At 42.3% G+C, this 26,757-nt stretch overlaps 1 protein-coding gene across 13 annotated transcripts in view; it reads left to right on the top strand.

The window, feature by feature from the left end:
* Positions 1–26,259, top strand: part of PPIL6 (peptidylprolyl isomerase like 6) — a 48,926-nt gene extending 22,667 nt beyond the window's left edge. For 8 of the 13 annotated variants that reach the window (XM_063667067.1, XM_054490038.2, XM_063667066.1 and 5 more), the window contains 2 exons: positions 18,820–18,955; positions 26,055–26,259. In XM_063667067.1, coding sequence (XP_063523137.1) covers positions 18,820–18,955; positions 26,055–26,166 — 248 coding nt within the window. In that variant the 3' untranslated portion in view covers positions 26,167–26,259. Of the gene's footprint in view, positions 1–438; positions 4,802–13,941; positions 14,083–16,488; positions 16,630–18,819; positions 18,956–26,054 lie in introns of those variants that run through there. The other 5 variants (XM_063667071.1, XM_054490045.2, XM_063667068.1 and 2 more) reach the window with 4 other exon arrangements.
* Positions 26,260–26,757: the final 498 nt, after the last annotated feature.

Here is a 26,757-nt window from a genome sequence, read left to right as displayed (position 1 = left end):
AGGCTGAGGCAGAAGAATCACTTGAACCTGGGACACGGAGGTTGCAGTGAGCTGAGATGGTACCACTGCACTCCAGCCTGGGCGACAGAGTGAGACTCGGTCTCAAAAAAAAAAAAAAAAAAGAAAAGAAAAGAAAAAAAAGATTGCTATCGGTAGATAACCCTGTATAACATTTACAACAAAAGTAGGTGACAAGGTATCTACCTAAATTCCAAAATACAAACAGGTAAGGACAAACAACAAACCAACAGCCATGAAATCTGCACAGTACCAGCATCTGTGTAGGAGAGGGCAGGGCTTCCCAAGAATAGGGTACTCAGGATCCCTTAAGTAGCCAATGGTGTGTGAGTACAAGGGGCCCCCAGGAAGGTTGGAAGAGGCAGGAGCAGTCTAACCCCTGTGCACTCTCGAAACTGATCTGACAAGGCTCTCTTCCAGGACAGGCTCCCATGCAGGTGGAACTGTTGGGAATGGCATCAAAATTATCCAGGATACAGGGACAATCATGACAAAGAGGGAATAGGAACAGAGTCAGAAATTTAAGGAAGAAAGCCACATGCTTCAATATGCAAGATTTTCAACATGCAAGAGGGAGCTTTTTGAAACTAGAAAATCTACTTTCTTTCCAAAGACACATCTTCTAAACATTTAGGAAAACTAATGTCACCCTATATAACAAAGAGAGGTTCTCTGAAAGAAAATGGTGTTTATTCAGGAATAGGGCATTGCAGTAGGCATACATGTGCCATAGGAAACGATGTGCATATTCAGGAAGGTAAAGGGAGACAAAGGGTTTTAAAGGAAAATTGGGGAAGATTACATAATTGTTTTGAAATGATTATCCTTGGCTATCGTGATCAGTAACAAGAGTCCAAGGTTGGACTGGACAGGTGTCCCTGCAGAAGTATTGATATTTCCTGCATAAGGTTGCAATGGCCTTTATGCAAGGTTGTGGCTTTTGTAGTTCTTTGTGATTGTTTTGTTATCAGGCATACAAGTGTGAGAGTTCTCTGTTCATAGCTTTCCTTGGCTCTATTTGTCAGCATTTTTTAAACATGACTACATTTTGATTCTGACCACTATTACACTAATTTTATATTAGAATGAACAATAGAAGTTTCAAGGTGATTATAAGAATAAAGAGAATAAGGAGCAGAGTAACATCAGCACTGATAATGAATGTACCCTAGAAAGACATGCTCATAGGATACAGTTGACCCTTCAGCAACATGGATTTGAAGTGTACGAGTCCATTTAAAGAAACTTACAGTCAGTTTCTTTAAAAAAAAAAAAAAAATAGAGACAGGGTCTCACTATATTCCCCAAGCTGGACTTGAACTCCTGGGCTCAAGCAGTCTTCCCACCTTAGCCTCCTAAGTAGGTGGGACTACTACCTACTTGGAGGAGCATTTTTTGGAGAAGCTACCACTGCACCTATACCATCAGGTGTGAAAACCTTGCACTTTTTTGTGAAATACTTTTACCTTTTTTTTTTTTTTTTTTTTTTTTTTAAGAGACAGGATCTCACTTTGTCATCCAGGCTAAAGTGCAATGGCGTGATCACAGCTCATGGTAACCTTAAACTCCTGGGCTCAAGGGATCCTCCTGCCTCAACCTCCCAGGTAACTAGGACTACAGGTGCATGCCACCATGCTGGCTAATTTAAAAAAAAAAAAATTTGTAGAGATGGGGTCTTGCTCTGTTGTCCAAGCTGGTCTCCAACTCCTGGGCTCAAGTGGTCCTCCTGAGTTGGCCTTCTGAGTCATTGGGATTACAAGTGTGAGCCACCAAGCCTAGCCTGCAAAATACCTTTTTTGTCTTGTATTGAAAATGCAGATTTTTTGTGGGCACAGGATGGCTATAAGAAAGGCAGACCTGTAGACTCTAATATGATTTGAGAAAAAGCAAAGTTATTATATGACAACTTAAAGCAAAAGGAAGGTAAAAGATCTAAAACTGGATAATTTAATTCCAGCAAAAGACAGTTTGATAATTTTAGAAAAAAGTTTGGCTTTAAAAATGTCCAGATAACAGGAGAAGCAGCTTCTTCTGACCAAGAGGGAGAAGATGAATTCCAAGATGTCATTAACAAAGTGAGAAGAAAAAGGGTATCTACCTGAACAAGTTTTATGGCAGTCAAAAGTGACCTATTCTGGAAAAAAAAAAAAGCCACAAAAAGGCCAGGCGCAGTGGCTCACACCTGTAATCCCAGCACTTTGGGAGGCTGAGGTGGGCAGATCATCTGAGGTCAGGAGTTCAAGACCAGCCTGGCCAACATGGTGAAACCCTGTCTCTACTAAAAATATAAAACTTAGCTGGGCGTGATGGCAGGTGCCTGTAATCCCAGCTACTCAGGAGACTGAGACAGGAGAATCACTTGAACTCGGGAGGCAGAGGTTGCAGTGAGCCGAGATCGCATCACTGCACTCCAGCCTAGGAGACAGAGTAAGACTCTTGTCTCAAAAAAAAAAAAAAAGCCACAAAAGACATTTATTAGTAAGAGAAGCAAACACTAGCATTTAAGGCAGGAAGGAATAGGCTAACTGTACTGTTGTGTGCCAATGCAGTTGGGTTTATGATCCAGACTGCCCCTAACCATAAAGCTGCTAACCTAAACACCAACTGCCAGCCTTTTGGTTGTACAAAAAGGCCTGGACAATGAGAACCCTTTTTCTAGATTGGTTCCATCAATACATTCTCCCTGAAGTTAGGAAGTACCTTGCCAGTAAGGGACTACCTTTAAAAGTTCTTTTGATATTGAACAATGATGCCCCTGGCCACCAGAACACCATGAGCTCAACACCGAAGGCATCAAAGTGGTCTACTCGTCCCCAAACACAACATGTCTAATTCAGCCTCTAGTCAGGGGGTCATAAGGACCTTTAAGGCTGATTACACATGGTACTCTATGGAAAGGATTGTCAACATTATGGAAGAGAACCCCAATAGAGAGAACGTCATGAAAGTCTAGAAGGATTATACCATTCAAGATGCCATGGTCGTTATAGAAAAAGCCATGAAAGCCATCAAGCTCAAAACAAGTTTCTGCTGGAGAAAATTGTGCCCAGATGTTGTGCTTGACTTCACGGGATTTATGACAGAGCCCATCAAGGAAATCATGAAAGAGATTTGTGGATATGGCAAAAAAGATGAGGGGTGAACGTTGTCAAGATATGGATCTTGGAGAAATTCAAGGCCTAATATATACCACAGCAGAGGCATTCAAAGATGAGTTGATGAAGATGAGTGCCTCTGAACCAGTGCCAGATCATGAGGAAGAAGACGTAGAAGGAGCAGTGTCAGGAAACAAACTGACACTAGACAATCTGGCGGAAGGGTTCCAGTTACTCAAGACTACTTTTGACTTCTTTTACAACATAGACCCTTTTATGATAAGAGCAATGAAACTAAAGCAAAGAGTGGAAGAAGGATTGATACTGTATGGAAACATTGCTAGAGAAATGAAAAAGCAAAAAGTCAAACAGAAATTAAAATGTATTTCCGTAAAGTTAACAGAGTGTGCCCACCTTTCCTGCCTCCCCTTCCACCTCGTCCACCTCTCTCCCTCTGCCACCCTGAGACAGCAAGACCAACTCCTTCTCTTCCTCCTCCTCAGCCTACTCAGTGTGACAAGGATGAAGACTGTTATGATGATCCACTTCCACTTAATGAATAGTAGATATATTTTCTCTTCCTTATGATTTTCTTTATAACATTTTATTTTCTCTAGCTTATTTTATTGTAAGGATACAGTATACAATACATGTAACACACCAAATATATGTAATCAACTATTTATGTTATTGATAAGGCATCTAGTCCATTGCAGACTATTAGTAGTTAAGTTACTGAGGAGTCAAAAGTTATATGTGGATTTTTGACTGCTCTGAGGGGTTGGTGTCCCTAACCCCCGCATTGTTTAAGTGTCAACTGTACATCAAAACTGTAACAGTCTATATCAAAATAAGCTAAAGAAGCCTGGGCAACATGGCAAACCCCATCTCTACAAAAAATACAAAAATTAGCTGGGCATAGTGGCGCACACCTGTAATCCTAGCTACTTGGGAGGCTGAGGTGGGAAGATTGCTTGAGCCTGGGAGGCAGAGGCTGCAGTGAGCCAAGATTGCACCACTGCACTCCAGCCTGGGCAACAGAGCAAGACCTTGTCTCAAAAAAAAAAAAAAAAAAAAGCTAAAAGACATTAAGAAAATGATGCAAGACATGAAAGAGCTCATAAATCAGAATTAGAAAAACTTAAACATGATGTGACAGAGCTGAGGAAAGAAGGGCTAAGGAAAGCAATGAAAGACAAATAATTTCAAAAGTGAGTAAACTACAAGGAACACAAGAGGAAATAAAAATACAACATATGTCCTAAAAGAAGTACAAGGTAGGCAGAGGAATTTTTTTGTTTGCTTCAATTTTTGTGGGTACATAGTAGGTGTATATCTTTATGAGGTACTTGAGATATTTTGATACAGGCAAGCAATGTGAAATAGTCACATCATATAAAATAGGGTATCCATCTCCTCAAGCAGTTATCCTGTGTGTTACAAACAATCCAATTATACATTTTTATTTTAAAAGGTACAATTATTATTGACTATAGTTGCCCTCTTGTTCTATCAAATACGAGGTCTTACTCATTTTTTCTTTTTTTTTGTGCCTATTAACCATCCCCACCACCCTCCTTTAACCCTCACTACCCTTCCCAGTCTCTGGTAACCATCCTTCTACTCTCTGTTTCCATGATTTCATTTGTTTTGATTTTTAGATCTCACAAATAAATGACAACATGTTATGTTTGTCTTTCTGTGCCTGGCTTATTTCACTTAGCGTAATGGTCTCCAGTCCCATCCATGTTGTTGCAAATGAGTGGACCTCATTGTTTTTTATGGCTGAATAGTACTCCATTGTGTATATGTACCACATTTTCTTTATCCATTCTTCTGTTGATGGACACTTAGGTTGCTTCCAAATCTTGGCAATTGTAAACAGTGCTGCAACAAACATAGGTATCTCTTTGATATAATGATTTCCTTTCTTTTGGGTATATACCCAGCAGTGAGATTGCTGGATCATACGGTAGCTCTATTTTTAGTTTTTTGAGGAACCTCCAAACTGTTTTCCGTAGTGGTTGTACATTAGTTTACATTCCCACCAACAGTGTACAAGGGTCCCTTTTTCTCCACATCCTTGCCAGCCTTTGTTATTGCCTGTCTTTTGGATAAAAGCCATTTTAACTGGAGTGAGATATCTCATTGTAGTTTGGGTTTACGTTTCTCTGATGATCAGTGGTGTTGAGCACATTTTCATATGCCTATTTGCCATTTGTATCTCTTCTTTTGAGAAATGTCTGTTCAAATCTTTTGCCCATTTTATAATCTGATTATTAGGTTTTCTCCTGTAGAGTTGTTTGAGCTCCTTATATATTCTGGTTATTAATCCCTCGTGAGATGGTTAGTTTGCAAATATTTTCTGTGGGTTTTTTGTTTGTTTGCTTGTTTTGAGACAGAGTCTCACTGTGTCACCCAGGATAGAATGCAATGGTGCCATCTCAGCTCACTGCAACCTCCGCTGCCTGGGTTCAAGCAATTCTCCTCCCTCAGCCTCCCAAATAGCTGGGATTACAGGCGCACATAACCATACCTGGCTAATTTTTGTATTTTTGTAGAGACAGGGTTTCACCATGTTGGCCAGGCTGGTCTTGAACTCCTGACCTCGTGATCCGCCCTCCTCAGCCTCCCAAAGTGCTGCAATTACAGGTGTGAGCTACCACGCCCAGCCATGTCTTCACTTTGTTGATTGTTTCCTTTGTTGTGCAGAATCTTTTTAACTTGATATGATCCCATTTGTCCAGAGAGTTTCCTCGATGTTTTCTTGTAGTAGTTTCATAGTTTGAGGGCTTAGATTTAAGTCTTTAATACATTTTGATTTTATTTTTGTACATGGTGAGAGGTAGGGGTCTAGTTTCATTCTTTTGCATATGGATATCCAGTTTTCCCAGCATTATTTATTGAAGTCTTTTCCTCAGCTTATGTTCTTGGCACCTTTGTCAAAAGTGAGTTCACTATGAGTGTGTGGATTTGTTTCTGGGTTCTCTATTGTGTTCTGATGGTCTGTGTGTCTGTTTTTATGCCAGTATCATGCTGTTTTGGTTACTATAGCTCTGTAGTATAATTTGAAGTCAGGTAATATGATTCCTTCCGTTTTGTTCTTTTTGCTTAAGATAGCTTTAGCTATTCGGGGTCTTTCATGGCTCCATGTAAATTTTAGGATTGTTTTTTCTATTTCCATGAAGAATGTCATTGGTAATTCCTTTTTAGAAGAAAACAGCTTTATTGAACAGGCAGTGTTACAGCTCTGATGGTGTTATAGCTCTGTGACTGCTCCTGCAGAGCAGGGCTACCCCGTAGGCAGAGAGTAGCAGCTCAGGACAGTTTTACAGTCACATTTATACCCACTTTTAATTTCATGCAGATTAAGGGGCAGTTTATGCAGGAAAGGGATAGTAACTTTTGGATCATTAGATGCCATGGAAAAGGCCAGTAACTCCTAGGTGTTGCCATGGCAACAGTAGATTGACATGGCACACTGATGGACAGGTCTGATTGAAAGGTGCTTTCGCCCTGGCCTTATTTTAGCTAGTCCTCAATCTGATCCATTGTCTGAGCCCCACCTCTGGAGTCAAGTCCTGCCTCCTACCTCATTTTCCCCTCAGAAATTAGATCCTCCTCCTTAATATTAAGAGGGCTGCAGAAGGGTGAAGGCCAGTCTTCTGTAACTGCTGGCTGCGGAGCTCATGGCCATAGGCCCTGCCTAGCACTGAAGGAGTAAAACATCTCTGGATACCTGTTGTAACGGGCCCACAGGCAGGACACTTTCATTCTCCAGGTCAGTAGATGGGATAGGTTGGAAGCCTGGTGCCAGCATTGTTTTTTACCTGGAACTGTTGTAATGTAGAAAACACAAACTTTTACTAAGAGGTTAAATAAGCAAGGGCCAAAAATTAGAAACAAGAAGATAACTATCCAAGGTTCTATGAGAGGTAAAAACCAGGTGAGACTTGGGAAAGCACCTGATAATTGACCAGCTATAGTTGGGGTCAGTGCCCTGGTTATATCTGTGTAACCAGGTAGCTTGTTCATAGATCTTTTGAATGTTAATCTCAACTTGCCTAGAGTTGTTAAAATATGTGCAGCAGGTTTTATTAATAACTACACAGACTCCACCGTGTTCAGCTAGTAAATAATCCAATGCTAGTCTTTTAATGAGAACTGCATTTGCCAAAGAGCCTAAGGACTCTTGAATTCCCTTTAATGCCTGACCTGTGTTGGTGGCTAAGGATTCTAGGGATTGAGTCAAGTTCATTAGAGTTGACTCATGGTAGGCAAAGCTGCCCCAGGGTGCTGCTAGTCCTATCACCGTCAATTCCTGCCAGAATTACTCCTATTACTCACTTACTTCTGGTATTCTTGGATGTTATGCGGTTATAGACAGTGACTCCTGGAGGGGCAAGAGTGGCCAGCATACATTCATCTCTGTTCCAAGTTTTTGATATACAAGGGAAAGCTACTCCTAAGAGAAAAGGTGACTCCCTAGGGAGTTGGGAGCAGTTCAGGTTGTAACTTCTTCCCGTTCATGCCACAAACAAAAATGAGCCGGTTGGGGCACAAACAGAAGCCCTATGGGGTGTGGTATTTATGCTTTGCTGTGAAATTTTGTCTAGAGAGATATTTTTCCCCTGTTCCAATGGGGGTGGCGGGACACCCTTTGTTTTCTCGAAGGGGACAGTACTCTCACCTTCCCAGACTAGGCAGTTGTTTTTCCCTTATATGTTGGGATCCGGAAGGCACCATATGTGGTCTCCTCTCTTACAAGTAGAATCCCATTTACCTTGCTGTGGCCTTGGGAACGTGGCAACTAAAGTTGAATCAGAGCATCACAGGGAAGCTTCCACTCTTATGTCATGAACACAACAGTGAATGCAAAAGATAGAATCATTAGTGCACTAGAGATATAGATACCCAATTTCCCAGGTCCAGGTAATGGTGGCAGGGGGTTCAAGTGGAATCCGTTAAGTGGGGGAGAGTTCCATTCAACAAGTAGGAGTTTGGGATTTGAAGATCACTATTGTTAGGAGGTCAGCAGGGACAGTAGTGAGATTTCTTAGGTAAGCCAGAAGATAGAACTCTCTATCCTGGGAATGTTCATGACAAATCCAGCAGCCATGAAGATGATTCCCTGATGCAATACTTGTCGAAATATTTACTATAGAGTTGTGTTCCCACCAAGGTGGGACCAAGGTGATTAGGAGAGCAAATAGGATGAACAGTGACAACATGGTGTTCCATTGGGCCTTAGCATGGCCTCTACACCCAACAAGGACAAAAGAAGTGTTTCCCAGGAGCTTGGCTAAAGCTACAGAAAAGAAGTATTATAATCAGGAAGAAGAAAAAAATTAAAGCTCCAGCAGAAATGGTGCCAACTGATCTTCCACGTGGGACACGGGTGAAGATCTCTCCGGGATACCTCAGCTGGGATGGGCTCAGCGAGGCTGCCTCAGTGGGAGGGGCTTGCATCAGGTGGTAATTCATGGGTCTGCTGGTCAGAGAAGTGGGCCCTACATGAGGCAGATGGCACTATGGCCACCCTGCTAGTGGGCTGTCATTGGTATTTTGATAGGGATTGCATTGACTCTAGATTGCTTTGGATAGTATGGACATTTTAAATAATATTGATTCTTCTAGCCTATGAACATGAAATAGCTTTCCATTTTTGGGGCATCCTCTTCAATTTCTTTCATCAGTGTTGTATAGTTTTCATTGTAGAGATTTTTCACTTTGGTTAATTCCTATTAATTTAGTTTTATTTGTAAATGGGGTTACTTTTTAGATTTCTTTTTCAGATTGTTCACTGTTGGCATATAGAAATGCTATTGATTTTTGTATGTTTTTGTATCTTGCAACTTTACTGAATTTATTTATCAGTTCTAATAGATTTTTGTGTGGAGTCTGTAGGTTTTTCCAAATATGAGATCATGTAATCTATAAACAAGGATAATTTGACCTCTTTCTATTTTTTTTTTTTTTTTGAATTGGAGTCTCACGACACTGTCACCCAGACTGGGGTGCAGTGGCATGATCTCGGCTCACTGCAACCTCTGCCTCCTGGGTTCAAGCGATTCTCCTGCCTCAGCCTCCTGAGTAGCTGGGATTACAGGCACCTGCTGCCATGCCTGGCTAATTTTTTTGTATTTTTAGTAGAGATGGGGTTTCACCATGTTGGCCAGGCTTGTCTGGAACTCCTGACCTTAAGTGATCCGCCCGCCTTGGCCTTCCAAAGTGCTGGGATTACAGGCGTGAGCCACCGCACCTGGCCTGACCTCTTTCTTTCCAATTTGGATCCCCTTTATTTCTTTCTCTTGTCTGGTTGCTGTAGCTACATAGTACTAGGAGAACTATACCCAGTCTTTTGAGGGTTTTTATCATGAAGGGATGTGAATTTTATCAAATGCTTTTTCAGCATCAATTGAAATGATCACATGGTTTTTATCCTTCATTCTGTCGATATCACATTGATTGATTTGCATACATTGAACCATCCTTGCATCTCAAGGATAAGTCCTGCTTGGTCATGATGAATGGCCCTTTTAATGTATTGTTGGATTTGATTTGTAAGTATTTTGTTGAGGACTTTTGCGTCAGTATTCATCAGAGATAGTGGCCTGTAGTTTTTTTTTATGATGTGCCTTTGTCTGGTTTTGGTATTCAGGGTAATACTGGCCTTGTAAAATGAGTTTAGAAGTATTCCCTCAGGAGGAGGAAATTTTTTTAAACCAAAAATAAATGAAGAAAGGTAAAAATTATTTACAAGAAAGTGACAAATATTAAAGAAAGAGGAGATTTAACATTTAGATGATACATATCTCTAAGGAATTAAATTAATGCAGGGGAACAGAATGAATGCTAAGACTATAATTAAAGAAAACGTCCCTAAAATGTAAAAAGGATTTGAGGTTCTATATCTTATTTTAGGTGGTGGTTATACAGCATCAAACTGAACATCAAAGATATATTTATTAAATTTTAATAAAATGCATATATCTTAGATGTTTGATGCATTTTGACAATTGTGTATACCTCAAGCATATGTTTATACCGTAAGTAAAAATATTTATATATCTCAAGTGAAAATGTTTATACCTCAAATAAAAATATCTGTAAAAAATTGAAACCACTTATTGAAAATGCATACCATGAACCTGACAATTTGAAGCAGAACAACCAACACCAAGACATATTTTCCTAACATTATTGGACATTGAAGAAAAATTATTTGGGCATCTAGGGAAAAAGAACAAGTGATTTATAAGGGAAAGAAAATTAGATTATCATATTCTTTGACAGCAACACTTTATGCCAGAAGAAAATGGAATAATATATTTATGAACTCAAGCAAAGGAAACGTGAGCAAGGGTTTTATATCCAGTCAAACTGATGTTGAATTATAAAGGGCACACAGGTTTATCAACATGCAAGACTTCAGGGAATAGTGTTGCCATGAGCCCTTTCTGCAGAATCTGCTGTAGAATGAATTTCACACAACCAAATATTAATAATAAGAGAAACCTTGACACACAACTGGTGGTGAGCATTAATCATATTATTATTTGTGAATTTATTATATTCAGTGAGGAGTATGCCAGGTGTGGCAGCATGCACCTTTAGTCCCACCTACTTGGGAGGCTGAGGCAGGAGGATTGCTTGAGTCCAGAAGCTTGAGACCAGCCTGGGCAACATAGCAAGACCCTATCTCAAAGGGTGAGAGTATGCTGTATGATGATATGCTTGGGCAGTGGAGACATAGTCTATTTAAAAAATAGAAGAAAATGAATATATACAAGTTTTATTTTTTAACTATTCTCAGCAAAGTACACTGGTGATGGTATTATTAGTATTGTTATTTTGAGACTGTTGTATATGTAATATGGGATAAAGTCATTGAGTAATTATGGAATATTCAAATTTCATCATTTTCTTTGTCCTTGAGAATCAGGAATCTCAATATGGAAGAAAGAAGATAGAGATGAAATATAATAGAGGCTAATAAGAATATTCCATAGTCCTGGCCAGGCGCGGTGCCTGTAATCCCAGCACTTTGGGAGGCTGAGGCGGGCGGATCACGAGGTCAGGAGATTGAGACCATCTTGGCTAACACGGCGAAACCCTGTCTCTACTAAAATACAAAAATTAGCCAGGCGCAGTGGCGGGCGCCTGTAGTCCCAGATACTCGGGAGGCTGAGGCAGGAGAATGGCTTGAACCCGGGAGGCGGAGCTTGCAGTGAGCCAAGATAGTGCCAATGCAGTCTGGTCTGGGAGAAAGAGCGAGACTGCATCTCAAGAAAAAAAAAAAAAAAGAATATTCCATAGTCCTGAACATGACTTTAAACTCAAGAAGTATCAAATGTGTATATATATAGCTCTATCCACTGAAAAGGTCTATAAACAACGACCACAACCCAGTAGCAATACGTAGTCCTAGAATTTAGATTGTTGTTTTGAAATGTCATTTCTCACTTAAAGAAACCAGAGTCTCTGGGAGAAATGGCAGATGCCAGATCTCAGGGAGGAAATCTACAAAATGAGCCTGGAACCTCATGCTATCTGTTAGATAGCAAAAGTGGCCTTTGTTGTACGATGCTGCAAAGTGTGGAGATTTCTTTTCTGAAAGATTACTGGAGTCATGTCAAAAGGCCTCAGGAGCCAATTTGAAGAGGGTCTCACTGACCAAAGATGGAGTAATTTGAGCTTCACAAACAACAGTAATTGCAATTGATCAAAACCCAACAAATATTTCAAATCTGTGACTTTATAATGATATTATAAAATAAAGGCTAATGGGTTACCTTTGGAGGAATACTAGGAAATGAATTTTTTTTTTTTTTTTTTTTTTTTTTTGAGACGGAGTCTTGCTCTGTCACCCAGGCTGGAGTGCAGTGGTGCGATCTCGGCTCACTGCAAGCTCCGCCTCCCAGGTTCACGCGATTCTCCTGCCTCAGCCTCCTGAGTAGCTGGGACCACAGGCGCCTGGCACCTGCCACCACACCCAGCTAATTTTTTTGTATTTTTAGTAGAGACAGGGTTTCACTGTGTTGGCCAGGATGGTCTCGATCTCCTGACCTCGTGATCCACCCATCTCGGCCTCCCAAAGTGCTGGGATTACAGGTGTGAACCACCGCGCCCGGCCAGGAAATGAATTTATCATGAAAAGTGGTAAGTATAGGGAAAGAATCAAGCACCACCTTTCCTATATGAACTGTACTAAATTGTAGATAAGGGGAAACATCTCTTTATAAAAGTATTGCCACTGATAAATGAAAAGGAAATAATAGAATTGGATGTCACCATTTTGCTGCCCCTGGTGAAATAATGGGTCTAAGCATTTGCTGCATCAGTCTGCTAGTTTCACAAAAACAGAGACAACCAGACATGATGAGGCTTCTGTTGAAAGAACACAGTACCAAAGAATATGAGTCTGACTAAGCCTCTGGACTCAGCTGCCGATTTGCAAGAAATACAGTCAGTTCTGTTATAATGCGACATATGTGTTCCTAAAAAATCTCCACACTTTGGCCAGACATGGTGGCTCATGCCTGTAATCCCAGCACTTTGGGAGACTGAAGTGGGAGGATTGCTTGAGCCCAGGAGTTCAAAACCAGCCAGGGTAACATAACGAGATCCCATCTCTTAAAAAAAAAAAAAATTAGCTGGGTATGGTGGCATGCACCTGTGGTCCTAGCTACTTGGGAGGTTGAGGTAGGAGGATCTCGAGCTGGAGAGGTCCAAGGCTGCAGTGAGCCATGATCATCATGATCATGGAGCCACGATGGACTCCATCCTGGGTGAGAGTGAGACCCTGCCTCAAAAAACAAAACACAAACCAAAAAAATCTACACTTTGCAGCATTGTACAACAAAAACCACTGAGTTTATTGTGAAAATGAGGTTTAAGAAAAACTTTCTTGATGGCATTAAAAAACAGGATAGTAACCAAAAAACACCAGCAATAGTTTTACATATGTTAAATGGTCATGAAACATACATACCTTGTAAAAGACCTGAAGTTCGTGAAGGTGGGTATGGGAAGAGTTGCAACTTTTGAGCAATTTTGAAGTGGCGGAAGGAGGGTTTTCTGCAATCAGAACCCTAGGTGTGGGTGGGAGAGGCTCAGAACAGCTCCAGGGTAGCTGGTATATATCTGAGGTGTGTGTGTTCCTATGTGGCTCCGTGTACCTGAATGCAGTTTTCATTTCCCTACTGTTTCTCATGGTGGAAGAATGTAAGTGGGGGCAAAATCCATAATGCACAAGGCTTTCCCTAATATATCCATCAAGTTGAAGCAAATGTGCACTTTCAAAACGAGTATTGTAGCAGAACTGACAGGACAGAGGACAGAGCAACATGCTGGACTGTACCATGTGTGCAATCAACAGACTCCAGACTGGGAGAAATTCTCGAGGTTAAACAGCTCAGGTTCATTAGTTATAGATAAATGTAAGGAAAAGAAAGGGATGGAGGTAAGAACCTGCAGATTAAAAGAGGCTTAAAAAGCATAACCAATTTTTTTTAAATGGGAAAGACTAAACTATAGTGCTTAGGGATGCATATTTGAATGTTAAAACTATAAGGAAACATTAAGTGCATAGTTATATAAAAGTCGGGGGAATGGTTCCTTTTGGGTGAGAGAGGGGCTTGACAAGGAACTTTGGGCAGAGGCCAGCAAAGTTTCTTTTCTTGGCCTGAGTGGTTGTTAAAAGGGTATTTGCCTTATAATAACTTTATACATTAGTTTTCTGTGGCTTTTTGTGTCTATATTTGAATAGAATGAAAAGGTTATGAAAAGATATCTTTTTTTTTTTTTTTTTCCTTTTTTGAGACAGAGTCTCTCTCTGTCACCCATGCTGGAGTGCAATGGCGTGATCTCAGCTCACTGCAACCTCCACCTCCCGGGTTCAAGTGATTCTCCTGCCTCAGCCTCCTGAGCAGCTGGGCTTACAGGTGCGTGTCACCATGCTCAGCTAATTTTTTTGTATTTTTAGTAGAGACAGGGTTTCACCGTGATGGTCAGGCTGGTCTCAAACTCCTGACCTCGTGATCTGCCCACCTCAGCCTCCCAAAGTGCTGGGATTACAGACGAGAGCCACCGCGCCCGGCCGAAAAGATATCTTTATTGAATCGATGGCCAAAGTGAAAGGGAAAAGTAATAGCTATTTTCCTTCTGAATTCCTGCAGACAGCTTTATCAAATGAAACATGCAAGTGACACCATTCCTTTAGTCATTCATAAAATACTAAACTCCAAAGTAGGTGCTCACATGGTGCTAGGGCCTGTGGCAACAAAGATGGTATAACCGAGTTTCTACTCGGAAGGCTTGTAGTGGTTTTGTGCAGACAGATGTTAAAACAGATCAACTACAGGTGCTGTGCCAGTTGCTGTTAGAGAGGAAGGAACTGAGTGCTGTGGGAAAAGAAAGAATAGCTGCCTGGAGAGTTGGGTGCGGCGGCACAGAGAAGTTTTGAGTTGGGTCTGCAGCAGCACGTTGCAGATGGAGAAAGGACTCTCCTGGCCCCAGTCCCTGATGAGAATCTACTGTACCTCTCCACCCCACAGCCATTATCAGAGCACCCAAATGCTTTGTGCTCGGAGGCACAGCCTCAGATGGAACGTGGGCCTCCTGTCCAGTAGGAGACTGATCTGTTCACTCATCTCCTTGCCTGACCTCCTAGATACCCCTGAGTCTCTGCTGACTATCCCTCACCCCATCCTTAGACTGTTGTAGTATCTGGTCTCCAGATAGAATCTTTGCTGTCCTCACTGTGCCCATGGAGTCCCAGTGTGTTCAGTGAAGTTTTTATTATTCGGTTGGTCTGGTAGGACAAAATTAGAAAAAATCCAGGAAGCAATCAAGTGGGAGGAAGAGATGTTCCAGAAGGAAAGATGAGTAACTGTGAAAGCGAGAGCACAGCTAGTCCTCAGAACAGCTAAGGCATGGGTCTGTCTCCCTCATCCCTTCACCTGCCTGGGAATGTGAATGTAGCAGCCAGCCAGTCCTTCCTCCACATTTCTCTCATGGGATCCTACTTCCATGAGATGCAGAATTAAAACTGGGGCTGTGAAAAACTACAACCACAAAACTCACTTTTATTAAGCTTAACACAAAAATAATGCAATAAGTAATGTATCATTTAATTAGATTATTATTTTATAAATGAATTAATTTTTTTTTAACCTAGGGAAAGTCTGTTTTGCTTTGTTTTGAATCACAACTTTTAAAGTCCTAAATAAATAGGCTCTTTCTACTTAGGCAAGTTTCAGCTATTGGTTTCTGTGTAGGTTGTTTCCACACATACTTTATCCCTGGCAGAAGCACTCAGGAGAAAATAGGCTTGAATCAAACCTATTTACTGACCAGTGGCCTCACTCCTCACCAAACAAAGAGGACAGAAATTCCTCTATGGGGGCTTTCACTCTGTTTAAACCTAAAGAGGCTCAGCCCCCTTCAGCAGTGCTGTTTACTGCCAAAGGGTGCATTTTGATATCATGGAAGTATAAAGCAACTTAATGTTTTAAGTGTTAAATGAAATGTACCAAAAATTTACTATTAGAAAAAAAATCAGGGAACTTTATGTTGGTAAATAATTTTTTTAAAAAAAATTATAGCTAGCTAGGTGTGGTAGCACACACCTGTAGTCTCAGCTACTCAGGAGGTTGAGGCAGGAGGCCTTGAGCCCGGGAGTTCAAGACTAGTCTGAGCAACTAGCAAGATGCCTTCTCTAAAAAAATTTAATTTAATTTAAATTTAAATTATAGCTCTTGAATTTTAGAGCTTTATGGAAGCTTGAAAAGAAGTGTAAAGAGGCAGAAGGAAAGCAGAGGGGTTGGAAAGATCGAGAAATACCGAGGTGAGCAGACGGTTAAAGAGTGACTCAGAGAGATACGGCAGAACAAAATAACACGTAAATTACCCTTGTCTTGTAATACTTTATGTCTGCAAAGCTAGTTAGAGTTAATATTTAAAACGGTTCTTTCTTAAACGTCATTTTATTTGATGCATACAAGATCATGCCAAGTAGGCCAGTTATGGCACGACCACTGAGCGGTTTCCGTAGGCCCTGGCATTACTGCCTGGCTGGAAGCAGCATAGCCTCAGGTTCTTAAGATTCACATACACATTCTGGACTTAGAGAATCCACACATAGTCATTTAGTTTTCACACTTTTTTTCAGGTCCATACATTTTTAAGTTTCTAAGTCAGGGACTACCTGCACCTTTTAAAAATATAATTTATTCTGTCCCTTTATAGCAATGGTTCTCAAATCGTCTCTAAGGATTTCCATGCTGTCCTAAATAAATGTGTTCAGGAGATGAGAGGGCTCTAGGCACTTTTTTTTTTTTTTCTTGAGACCAAGTCTTTCTCTGTCATCCAGGCTGGAGTGCATTGGCGCAATCTCAGCTCACTGCAACCTCCACCTCCTGGGTTCAAGCAATTCTTGTGCCTCAGCCTCCTAAGTGACTGGGATTACAGGTATGCACCACCATGCCCAGCTAATTTTTGTGTTTTTAGTGGAAACGGGGTTTTGCCATGTTGGCCAGACTGGTCTCGAACTCCTGGCCTCAAGCGACCCACCCACCTTGGCCTCCCAAAGTGCTGGCATTACAGGTGTGAGGCACTGTGCCTGGCTGCTCTAGGCGCTTTTTGCACTGTTTTATACATGGGCTTTCACATAGGTAGCAATTTCTTTGATAGGTATTATGATTAACTGCTTTAAAATTATCCCACAATCACAGAATTTTTTATAAAAATGTTACAACTCTTATCAATTTTCTTTCCCAATTTTTAAAGAATTTAAGAAAAATAAATCAGAATGTGTAAAAGCAATGACAAATACCATTCTGTTAAAACTCTCTGAATCTGGGCCGGGTGCGGTGGCTCACGCCTGTAATCCCAGCACTCTGGGAGGCCGAGACAGGTGGATCACGAGGTCACGAGATCGAGACCATCCTGGCAAACATGGTGAAACCCTGTCTCTACTAAAAATACAAAAAATTAGCCGGGCGTGGTGGCGGGCACCTGTAGTTCCAGCTACTAAGGGAGGCTGAGGCAGGAGAATGGCATGAACCCAGGAGGCGGAGCTTGCAGTGAACCAAGACCATGCCACTGCACTCCAGCCTGGGCAACAGAGCGAGACTCCATCTCAAAAAAAAAAAAACTCTCTGAGTCTTTGCTGTGGGCAGATTTCCATTTCATGCAATTTTCTGTGAAATTAATGAGGTTTTTCTTTATTTCACTGAAATGAATAAGGAGCATCAGCGTAATTATATAGACTCATTTGTACAAACATGCCTCATCAGCATTTCATAAGGTTTCAGGAGTCTTTATTCAGTTTTCAACTTACCAGGCTGAAAGTAACTACCCAGATATGGCTTAATCACTTAGTTTGCTTAGTTTTGAAACTTAATAACAGCAGTTGCAGTTTAATAAAATCTTATAGACAGTTAATATTCATATTTCTGTTATTCTCAGAAATTTATGAAGTTATTGAATGAAAAATTTCACTGAATTTCTCATTCATTATTTCCTTCTGTGTATTTGAACTTGGAGGCAAAGCTGGGAATGGTACGTCTTCAAATTGGTAGCCTAATAATCACCATACAACTCTTTTTACTTCTAAATCTTAGACTAAAAAAGCTATTGCTTTCCACAAAATCTTGGTCAATCCAAATAAGGTTTCAGATTAAAATTTATTTGAAGGTTGGCCAGGCGTGGTGGCTCACGCCTGTAATCCCAGCACTTTGGGAGGCCAAGGCAGGCAGATCACGAGGTCAGGAGATTGAGACCATACTGGCCAACACAGTGAAACCCCGTCTCTACTAAAAATACAAAAAAAAAAAAAAAAAAAAAAAAAAATTAGCCGGGCGTGGTGGCGGGCGCCTGTAGTCCCAGCTACTTGGGAGGCTGAGGCAGGAGAATGGCGTGAACCTGGGAGGCGGAGCTTGCAGTGAGCAGAGATCGCACCACTGCACTCCAGCCTGGGCAACAGAGCGAGACTCCCTCTCAAAAAAAAAAAAATTTATTTGAAGATTACTAAAAATAAACATAATTTCCTTTCATCATCAACATTTTTAAACTACATGGAATGGGAAAGTACATGGAATGGAAATCTGCCCAGACATTTAGGGCCACATTTATGCCAATTAATGTGCTGAGAAGCCTAGAGCTAAAGCCATGAGGAGACAAGGTTCCTGCCTTCACCTACTAGAGAAGAAATGCCACGTAAACCAATAATTACATAGAGTGTTATAAGGACTGTCCAAGAACGATGTGTAAGATGCTTGGGGGGTTCAGGGGAAAGGTCAGGTCCACAAAAGACTTCTCAGAGGAGGTGTTTTTAATGAGCATGGTGGTAGTTTGAAAGAAATACCAAAACAGCACGAGAAAGTTTGCTGACCTTTATTCTTGATTAGAATACTGTATATATTTCCTTGTACATTATTAATTTTCTTAGCACACTTGTTTATGGTAAAGACAAACTAAAACTGAATGTTCAAATAGTTCTAATAAGGTTTTACAGGTTTTTTTTTAACAGCCCATTTGAATGTTTGAAAATAACTTGAAATAAATAGAATATTTACAATTTGGAATCCATTGATAAATATGATTGAGAGTGTTACCAAGGGTTCTATTTGTTCCTTATGTGTTACAATAAATTGAGATAATAGAAATGCGCTAATGACCTACTGATTATTGTCTTTCCTAGATGAAAACTTTTCAGTTCCTCATAATAAAAGAGGAGTACTTGGAATGGCCAACAAAGGCCGTCACAGCAACGGGTCACAATTCTATATCACACTGCAAGCAACTCCTTATCTAGATAGAAAATTTGTGGCTTTTGGGTATGTATATTGTAGATCTGTTTATATAATATTCACACCTGTAAAAATGTCATTTAAAAATATTTGGATAAGTATTATATGTAGTGTATAGGTAGCTAAAAATAGGGCTTAAATGCAAAAATAATACAAATAGAGACAAAAGTATTTAAGAAATATTTTGCAAGAAGTTTGCTCTCTATAAAAACACAGAAACTGGCCAGACACAGTGGCTCAGGCATATAATCCCAGCACTTTTGGAGGCTGAGGTGGGAGATTGCTTGAGCCCAGGAGTTCAAGACCAGCCTGGGCAACATAGCGAGACCCCATCTCTACAAAAAGATTAAAAATTAGTTGGCCGGGCATGGTGGCTCATGCCTGTAATCTCAGCACTTTGGCAGGCCGAGGCAGGTGAATTACTTAAGGCCAGGAGTTCCAGAGCAGCCTGCCCAACATGGTAAAACTCCGTCTCTACTAAAAATACAAAAATTAGTCAGGCATGATGGCATGTGCCTGTAATTCCAGCCACTCCGGAGGCTGAGGCAGGAGAATCACATGAACCTGGGAGGTGGCTGCAGTGAGCCAAGATCATGCCACTGCACTCCAGCCTGGGTGACACAGCAAGACTCTGTCTCAAAAATAAATAAATAGGCCGGGTGCAGTGGCTCACACCTGTAATCCCAGCACTTTGGGAGGCTGAGGCAGGCAGATCACTTGAGGCCAGGAGTTCCAGACCAGCCTGGCCAACATGGCGAAACCCCGTCTCCACTAAAAATACAAAAAATTAGCCAGGCGTGGTGGCATGTACCCGTAGTCCCGGCTACTCAGGAGGCTGAGGCAGGAGAATTGCTTGAACCCAGGAGGCAGAGGTTGCAGTGAGCCGAGATCGTGCCACTGCACTCCATCCTGGGCGACAGAGCAAGACTCTGTCTTAAATAAATAAATAAATAAATAAATAAATAAATAAATAAAAATTAGCTGGGTGTGGTGGTGTGTGCCTGTAGTCCCAGCTACTGAAGAAGTTTTAGGTGGGAGGATTGCTTGAGCCTGGGAGCCATGATTGTGCCACTGCACTCCAGCCTGGGCAACAGAATGAGACCCTACCTCAAAAAAATATATAAGACAAAATAAAAAAATAAAAACAGAAACCATTTAGGCATAGTCACGATAATGTGCTTTCTGTGTCTCTATCTATCCATCTGTCAATCTTCAGCCTTAAGGATATTATCAATTCTTTATTACTATGAATCATACCACAGTGCTTAATAATATACTAATATGTAGACGTGAAGAGGTGAAGTCATTTAAATAATTGTCCATGGACATCATGAAGAGGTAGATGAAAACTATTCAAGTTACATATAACTTTTTTTACTGAACGATTTTAAATATGAAAACATCACAGGTAATAGTTATTATTAGAATATTATTAGCAAGATGCTTAAAGGCATGTGGACCTAAAATGGATGATAGAAATACTTTTCATCACTCCAGTGTTTCATCTCTCTCTTTAATTACTGAGTGAATATGAGGCAAGGCTTACTTCATCTTCCCTGAGATAATGTAAAGTGTTTGTATTTTTCTGAATAACTGTTAGATTTATTCCACCCACTCCATAGGGATAATTATTGACTCTCCAGCACCTGGAATGTCATGCCAGTGTTCATTTTAACCACAATAATTCCTTTAGTGTAATGCTTTCTGTGATACTTCCAGGTTGAAAAAATAGAAAGTGTATTTTCATCCATAGGATATCTTTAAAGGCATAACGTAAAACAATGACTTGTCTTAAGTTTTCCTTGGTCCCAAATAAATTGTATTCTGATTTTGAAAATGCATTATTAAATTAGTTTTAAGGCTCGACGCGGTGGCTCACGCCTGTAATCCCAGCACTTTGGGAGGCCAAGGCGGGTAGATCATGAGGTCAGGAGTTCAAGACCATCCTGGCCAACATGGTGAAACCCCATCTCTCCTAAAAATACAAAAATTAGCTGAGCATGGTGGCACGCACCTGTAGTCCCAGCTATTCAGGAGGCTGAGGCAGGAGAATTGCTTGAACCCAGCAGGGGGAGGTTGCAGTGAGCTGAGATCGTGCCACTGTACTCCAGTCTGAGGACAGAGTGAGACACCGTTTCAAAAAAAAAAAAATAGTTTTAAATCCAAATAACATTTCTTGGACCATTTAAAACTCTGTCATGTTGCTGACAGTTTCTATCCTCTACCAACTTCCTGGTGATCCTTTATATCTCAGCTAAAGGTACCTTTCTCAAACACAAACATGACTGCTTTAAAACATTTAGTGCCTCCATTACCACCTCCACATCTGCACAGCCTGAAATCTAGAGTGGCATTCAGGTCCTCTGGCCCCACATCCTTTGTTCAGCCTTCACTTCTGCTGTTTTCCCAACTCATTCAAACAGAATTTCATTAGGCACCTGCAGTATGCCATTCATGGTACTCAGTGCTGGGGAAAAAGAGCGACAAGGTACAATCCCTGCTCTTCAGCGAGCTTAGAGTATGTTATGAAAAACAGGTCAAACAGCCAATAGCTATGTGACAGTGAGACATGGGCCATGCAAACTGTGTACAGGGTGCATTGGGAGATGGGTAAGAAAACACCCTCCAACTCGCTTCACCAAAGCGAACACAGAGCCTTACAGGGCGGCAATGGAGTGGAGAGCACTCGGTCTCCTTTTGATGGTTCCTGTTCTCTATGATCCACCTTCCTCTTGGAGAAATCTCTAATTTTTGTTATCACCACTCTGTCCTCAGGGAGGCACTGCCCTCCTTCTATTCTGCTATTCTGCCTCAAGTATGATCTCAGTGTATTCCTTAAATCTCCACATTAAAAATAAAGTCTCCAAATCACAGTTGGGGCTGTGCTGGAATATTTAAACAAGACCCTACAGAGTGCTAAGGGAGAAGCAGAAAGGTAAAACATAATAGGCAACTAGATAATCTAGTTAAACTAATGAAATAGAACTCCTTCAGGGATACCTTCCTTCCCAGTTGTAGGGCTGCCTCTTCCCTATCATCGCTCAGTATCCCCAGGTGTGTCTGAGCTTTTGGAAGCCCAGACGTGGTTAGCAAGGTCCAGAGAGATACAGAATTTTCCTCTCTGATCCGAGACAGGCACTCCTTCCGAGCCCAGTTTCAGGTACATGAACCTGCCGCTCCCTCAGATGGATGACACCGGGAATGTCCTTCAGGAAAGACTGTAGAGATCCACAGAGCATGGCTGGCCCAGTGGGCTCGTAGGGAAAGAATATCACAAAACAAGCCTGTAAGCTCTCCATTCACATGCACCCATTGTAGAGGGGGCTTGGGGGAGGGGGAATTATTTCATTTTAAGAGACTTGTAAGGTGGGAGGGGGTCATGGAAAGTTTCATGAGAAGGTGAGCTGAGGAGTGAAATGTCACGTAGAAGTTAGCCAGATAGAGAAGCTAGAAATCACAATGAGTCAGATCAGTTTTAGGAAGAGTGGAGAGGTTTCGCAGAGAGGCCCTGAGGAGTAAGAGAGCATCTTATCTACCAGTCATCTGTTCTGGGCAGAGCTTGGTACCTAGGGGAGAATGGAAAGGGTGGAGGCCGGATAAGAGGGTCAGCAAGGGTCCTACTCCCAATGGACTGCGGGTGCCATGCTGCTGAGCACGAACCTCACCCAAAGGTGACGGGGCCATGAGAGAATTTTACATTGGGAGCAACATAACCACCTTCTCATTTTGAAGAAAAAATCTCTTTAGCAGAAGTGAGGAATGAATTGGCAAAGAATGAAAAGGAAGTAGCAAGACCACTTAAGAAGCTGTGGTTATAACAGGCCATAAATGAAGTCCTGCTCTAAAGCACCAGCAGTACAGATGAGCAGGCGATAAGTGGACAAACTCAAGACATTGAGAAGTTAGAGTAGAGAAGCACTTTGGGAGTCCGAGGTGAGCCGATCACGAGGTCAAGAGATCGAGACCATCCTGGCTAACACGGTGAAACCCCGTCTCTACTAAAAAAATACAAAAAATTAGCTGGGCGTGGTGGCAGGCGCCTGTAGTCCCAGCTACTTGGGAGGCTGAGGCAGGAGAATGGCGTGAACCCAGGAGGCGGAGCTTGCAGTGAGCTGAGGTAGTGCCACTGCAGTCCGGCCTGGGTGACAGAGTGAGACTCCGTCTCAGGAAAAAAAAAAAAAAAAGAGATCGAGACCATCCTGGCCAACCTGGTGGAACCCCGTCTCTACTAAAAATACAAAAAATTAGCCACGCATGGTGGCAGATGCCTGTAATCCCGGCTGCTCGGGAGGTTGAGGCAGGAGAATTGCTTGAACCTGGGAGGCGGAGGTTGCAGTGAGCCGAGATTGCGCCACTGCACTCCAGCCTGGCGACAGAGTAAGACTGTGTCTCAAAAAAAAAAAAAAAAGAAGTTAGAGTCGGGGGTGAGGGCCTGAGAGGAGTCCAGGCCAGCACTGTCCAGTAGAACTCTCTGTGACGATGGATATGTCCTATATTCTGCACGGCCCAGTATGACAGCCACTGGCCACATGTGGCCACTGGGCACTTGAAATGTGGCTAGTGTGACTAAGGAACTAATTTAATTCTAATTAAGGGTTTTTTTTTTGTTCTTTTTTTTTTGAGACAGGGTCTCACTCTGTCACCCAGGCTGGAGTGCAGCGGTGCGATCTCAGCTCACTGCAACCTCTGCCTCCCGGGTTCAAGCAATTCTCATGCCTCCGCTGCCCAAGTAGCTGGGATTATAAGCATGCACCAATGCCCAGCTAATTTTTGTATTTTTAGTAGAGATGGGGTTTCACCATGTTGGCCAAGCTAGTCTTGAACTCCTGACCTCAAGTGATCCACCGTCCTCAGCCTCCTAAAGTGCTGGGATTACAGGTGTGAGCCACTGCAACTCCCAGCCTATAATTAAATAGCAATATGTAGCTAGTGGCAACCATATTGGGCAGTGCAGGTCTAGAGTAACTCCTAGGATTTGGGAACCGGTTAGAGGGGTGGTACCATTCACCAAGATAGAGAATATAAGGAGGAAGATTTGGGAGAGAAGATCATGAGTTCAGGTTGGACAAGTTTCATATTAGGATACCTATAGAATAGCCAGTTGGTGGCATCCCAGGAGGTGGATATTCAAGCTGAGTCAGAGCTGGAAATGTAATTTGGAAGCAATTTGTAGACTGGCAGCCAAGCTGCAACCAGACCATAGTACCATCACTCCAAGAACAGTCCCTGTGCCTTTGCTTATCTTGTCTTGTTGGAGAACAGGCTTCATACTCTCTTTGGACAGAAATGAATCTATTTATCCTCTGCCCTTCATCCTCAGAATGTTGTCCTCTGTCATGGTTTTTTATTGGGATGGCAAAAATAGAGCCCAAAGGCAAAGAGAGGGCTCAAGTACACTTGGTGTCGGCACTGACCATGCTCCTATAAAGGCTCATGAGATGGAAGTTGCACCCTTCCCCTCGGCCACTGTCCAAGCCCAAGCACTGACAGAGGGCACCAGTCCTATGTCTTGGCCTGTCTCTCTGCCCTTTTTTAATTGAAAGAACCATCAGAAGTCTAGCTCCACTCCCCAGGAAGTTCTAGCTCATGGCCAGCAATTGTCTACAGAGATCTAAACTAGCATGGCTTTTTTTTTTTTTTTGAGATGAGTCTTGCTCTGTGGCCCAGGCTGAGTGCAGTGGTGCAAACTCAGCTCACTGCAACCTCCACCTCCTGGGTTGAAGCAATTCTCCTGCCTCAGCCTCCTGAGCAGCTGGGATTACAGGTGTGCACCACCAAGCCCAGTTAATTTTTGGTATTTTATTAGAGACAGGGTTTCACCAGGTTGTCCCCAGGCTAGTCTCAAACTCCTGTGCTCAGGCAATCCACCTGCCTTGGCCTCCCAAAGTGTTGGGATTACAGGCATGAGTCACCACATCCAGTCAAAACTAGCATGGCTTTGAGCTGCCTTTTATTCATCACTCAGTGGATGTTGTCAGGTGCCTGGTAGTGCCAGGCATTATGCTAGGCACTGAGCCTGAGCACAAGCATGATCCCTACCATCATGGGAGAATTAGAAATCAATCAAAGAAGCAAACAAATAAATGTAAGTTTTCAACCCTGGGAACTTCTCTAAAGGAGCGACAGAGAACTTAACATAAGCAAGGTGGCCTGGGAAACTTCCCCAAGGAGGTGATGACTGAGCTGAGGTCTGAAGGAAGACCAGGAGGTGACCATGCCAAAGGGTAGGGGTCGGGGAGTAATGCAGGAGCTGTGGAAGAAGAGAGTGTGGAGCTCTTGAGGTACTGAAAGCCAGTCTGGCTGGAGCAGAGAGCAAGAGGAAGCATGTGGCCCGACCTCCCTGAGAGGCCGTGGGAGATAGACTGTGCAGGCCCTGGTAGGCAATGGCAGGGATTTTTAGTCTTCATCCTAAGGTTAATGGGAAATTACTGTCATGTTTTGAGCAAGGAGATGAAAACAGATTGCTATTATTGTCATGTTTTGAGCAAGGAGATGAAAGCAGATTGCTATTTCTAAAAGACCGTGCTGGCCAGGTGTGGTGGCTCATACTTACAATCCCAGCACTTTGGGAGGCCAAAGTGGGAGGACTGCTTGAGGCCAGGAGTTCAAGACCAGCCTGGGCAACATAGCAAGATCCTATCTGTACAAAAATAAATAAACAAAAATATTGGCCAGGCCTAGTGGCACACACCTGTAAGCACTGGCTACTCAGGAGGCTAAGGCAGGAGGATCACTTAAGCCAGGAGGTCAAGGCTGTAGTGAGCTAAGATCATGCCACGGCACTCCAGCAACAGAGTGAGCAACAGAGTGAGACCCTGTCTCAAAAAAAAAAAAAATATATATCACCCTGACTGCAGGGAGAAGAACAGGGGGAGGGTGCCAAGCAGATGGAGGAAGCCAGCTCAGAGCTGCGGTAGGAGGCCAGCTGCTTGGATGATGGCCCTGGGTACTGCAGGTGTGGCAAAGTGCACACATCCAGAGAGGTTTAGGATACTTAGAGCTGATGTTCATTCAATTTGTAGGAAATAGTCTTAGCTATAGCTGGGTAGGACTCCATTTCGGAAAGTTAAGTTAAATATGAAAACTTATGACTGACTAAATTTTCCATTTTTTTTCTCCTATGTAGGCAATTGGTTGAAGGAACAGAAGTGCTTAAACAACTAGAATTAGTTCCAACACAGAATGAAAGACCAATACATATGTGTAGAATTACTGACAGTGGAGATCCTTATGCTTGATTTTCATATCAATATTTTCTGTGATAATTTATTACTGTGTATCTGATCAGCTGTTTGTGGATTTAATTAAACAGTACTTGATAAATTGTAATTTGAAAGCCGTGGCAGACACTGTAGGTTGCCTCATCTACACCCAATCCCTCCCCATCCTCCTTTCCTGTCTCTTGTCATAGAGACTGTGAAAGGGCAGTACTCAATTTCCTAGACTCCTTTGCAGCCACAGGTGGCCATGAGAGATGGTTCTGGCCAGTGGGACAGGAATAGAACGCCAGTGGTCCTGCCCCTTCCCCTTCATCCAGTCTGGAATGTGGAGAGGCTGGAGCTGCAGCTGTCATCTTGTGGCCATAAAGGAAAGGCTGAGGCCAGGTGCAGTAGCTCACGCCTGTAATCCCAGCACTTGGGAGGCCGAGGCAGGTGGATCATGAGATCAAGAGATCGAGACCATCCTGGCCAACATGGTGAAACCCTGTCTTTACTAAAACTACAAAAATTAGTTGGGCATGGTGGCATGCACTTGTAGTCCCAGCTACTTGGGAAGCTGAGGCAGAAGAATCTCTTGAACCCAGGAGGCGGAGGTTGCAGTAAGCCAAG

This window comes from Pongo pygmaeus, chromosome 5 (assembly GCF_028885625.2).
Source record: "Pongo pygmaeus isolate AG05252 chromosome 5, NHGRI_mPonPyg2-v2.0_pri, whole genome shotgun sequence".
In the NCBI taxonomy this organism is placed as follows: Eukaryota; Metazoa; Chordata; class Mammalia; order Primates; family Hominidae; genus Pongo; species Pongo pygmaeus.
Note: the sequence above shows the minus strand (reverse complement) of the source record. Positions and strands in the feature narration are given on the sequence as shown.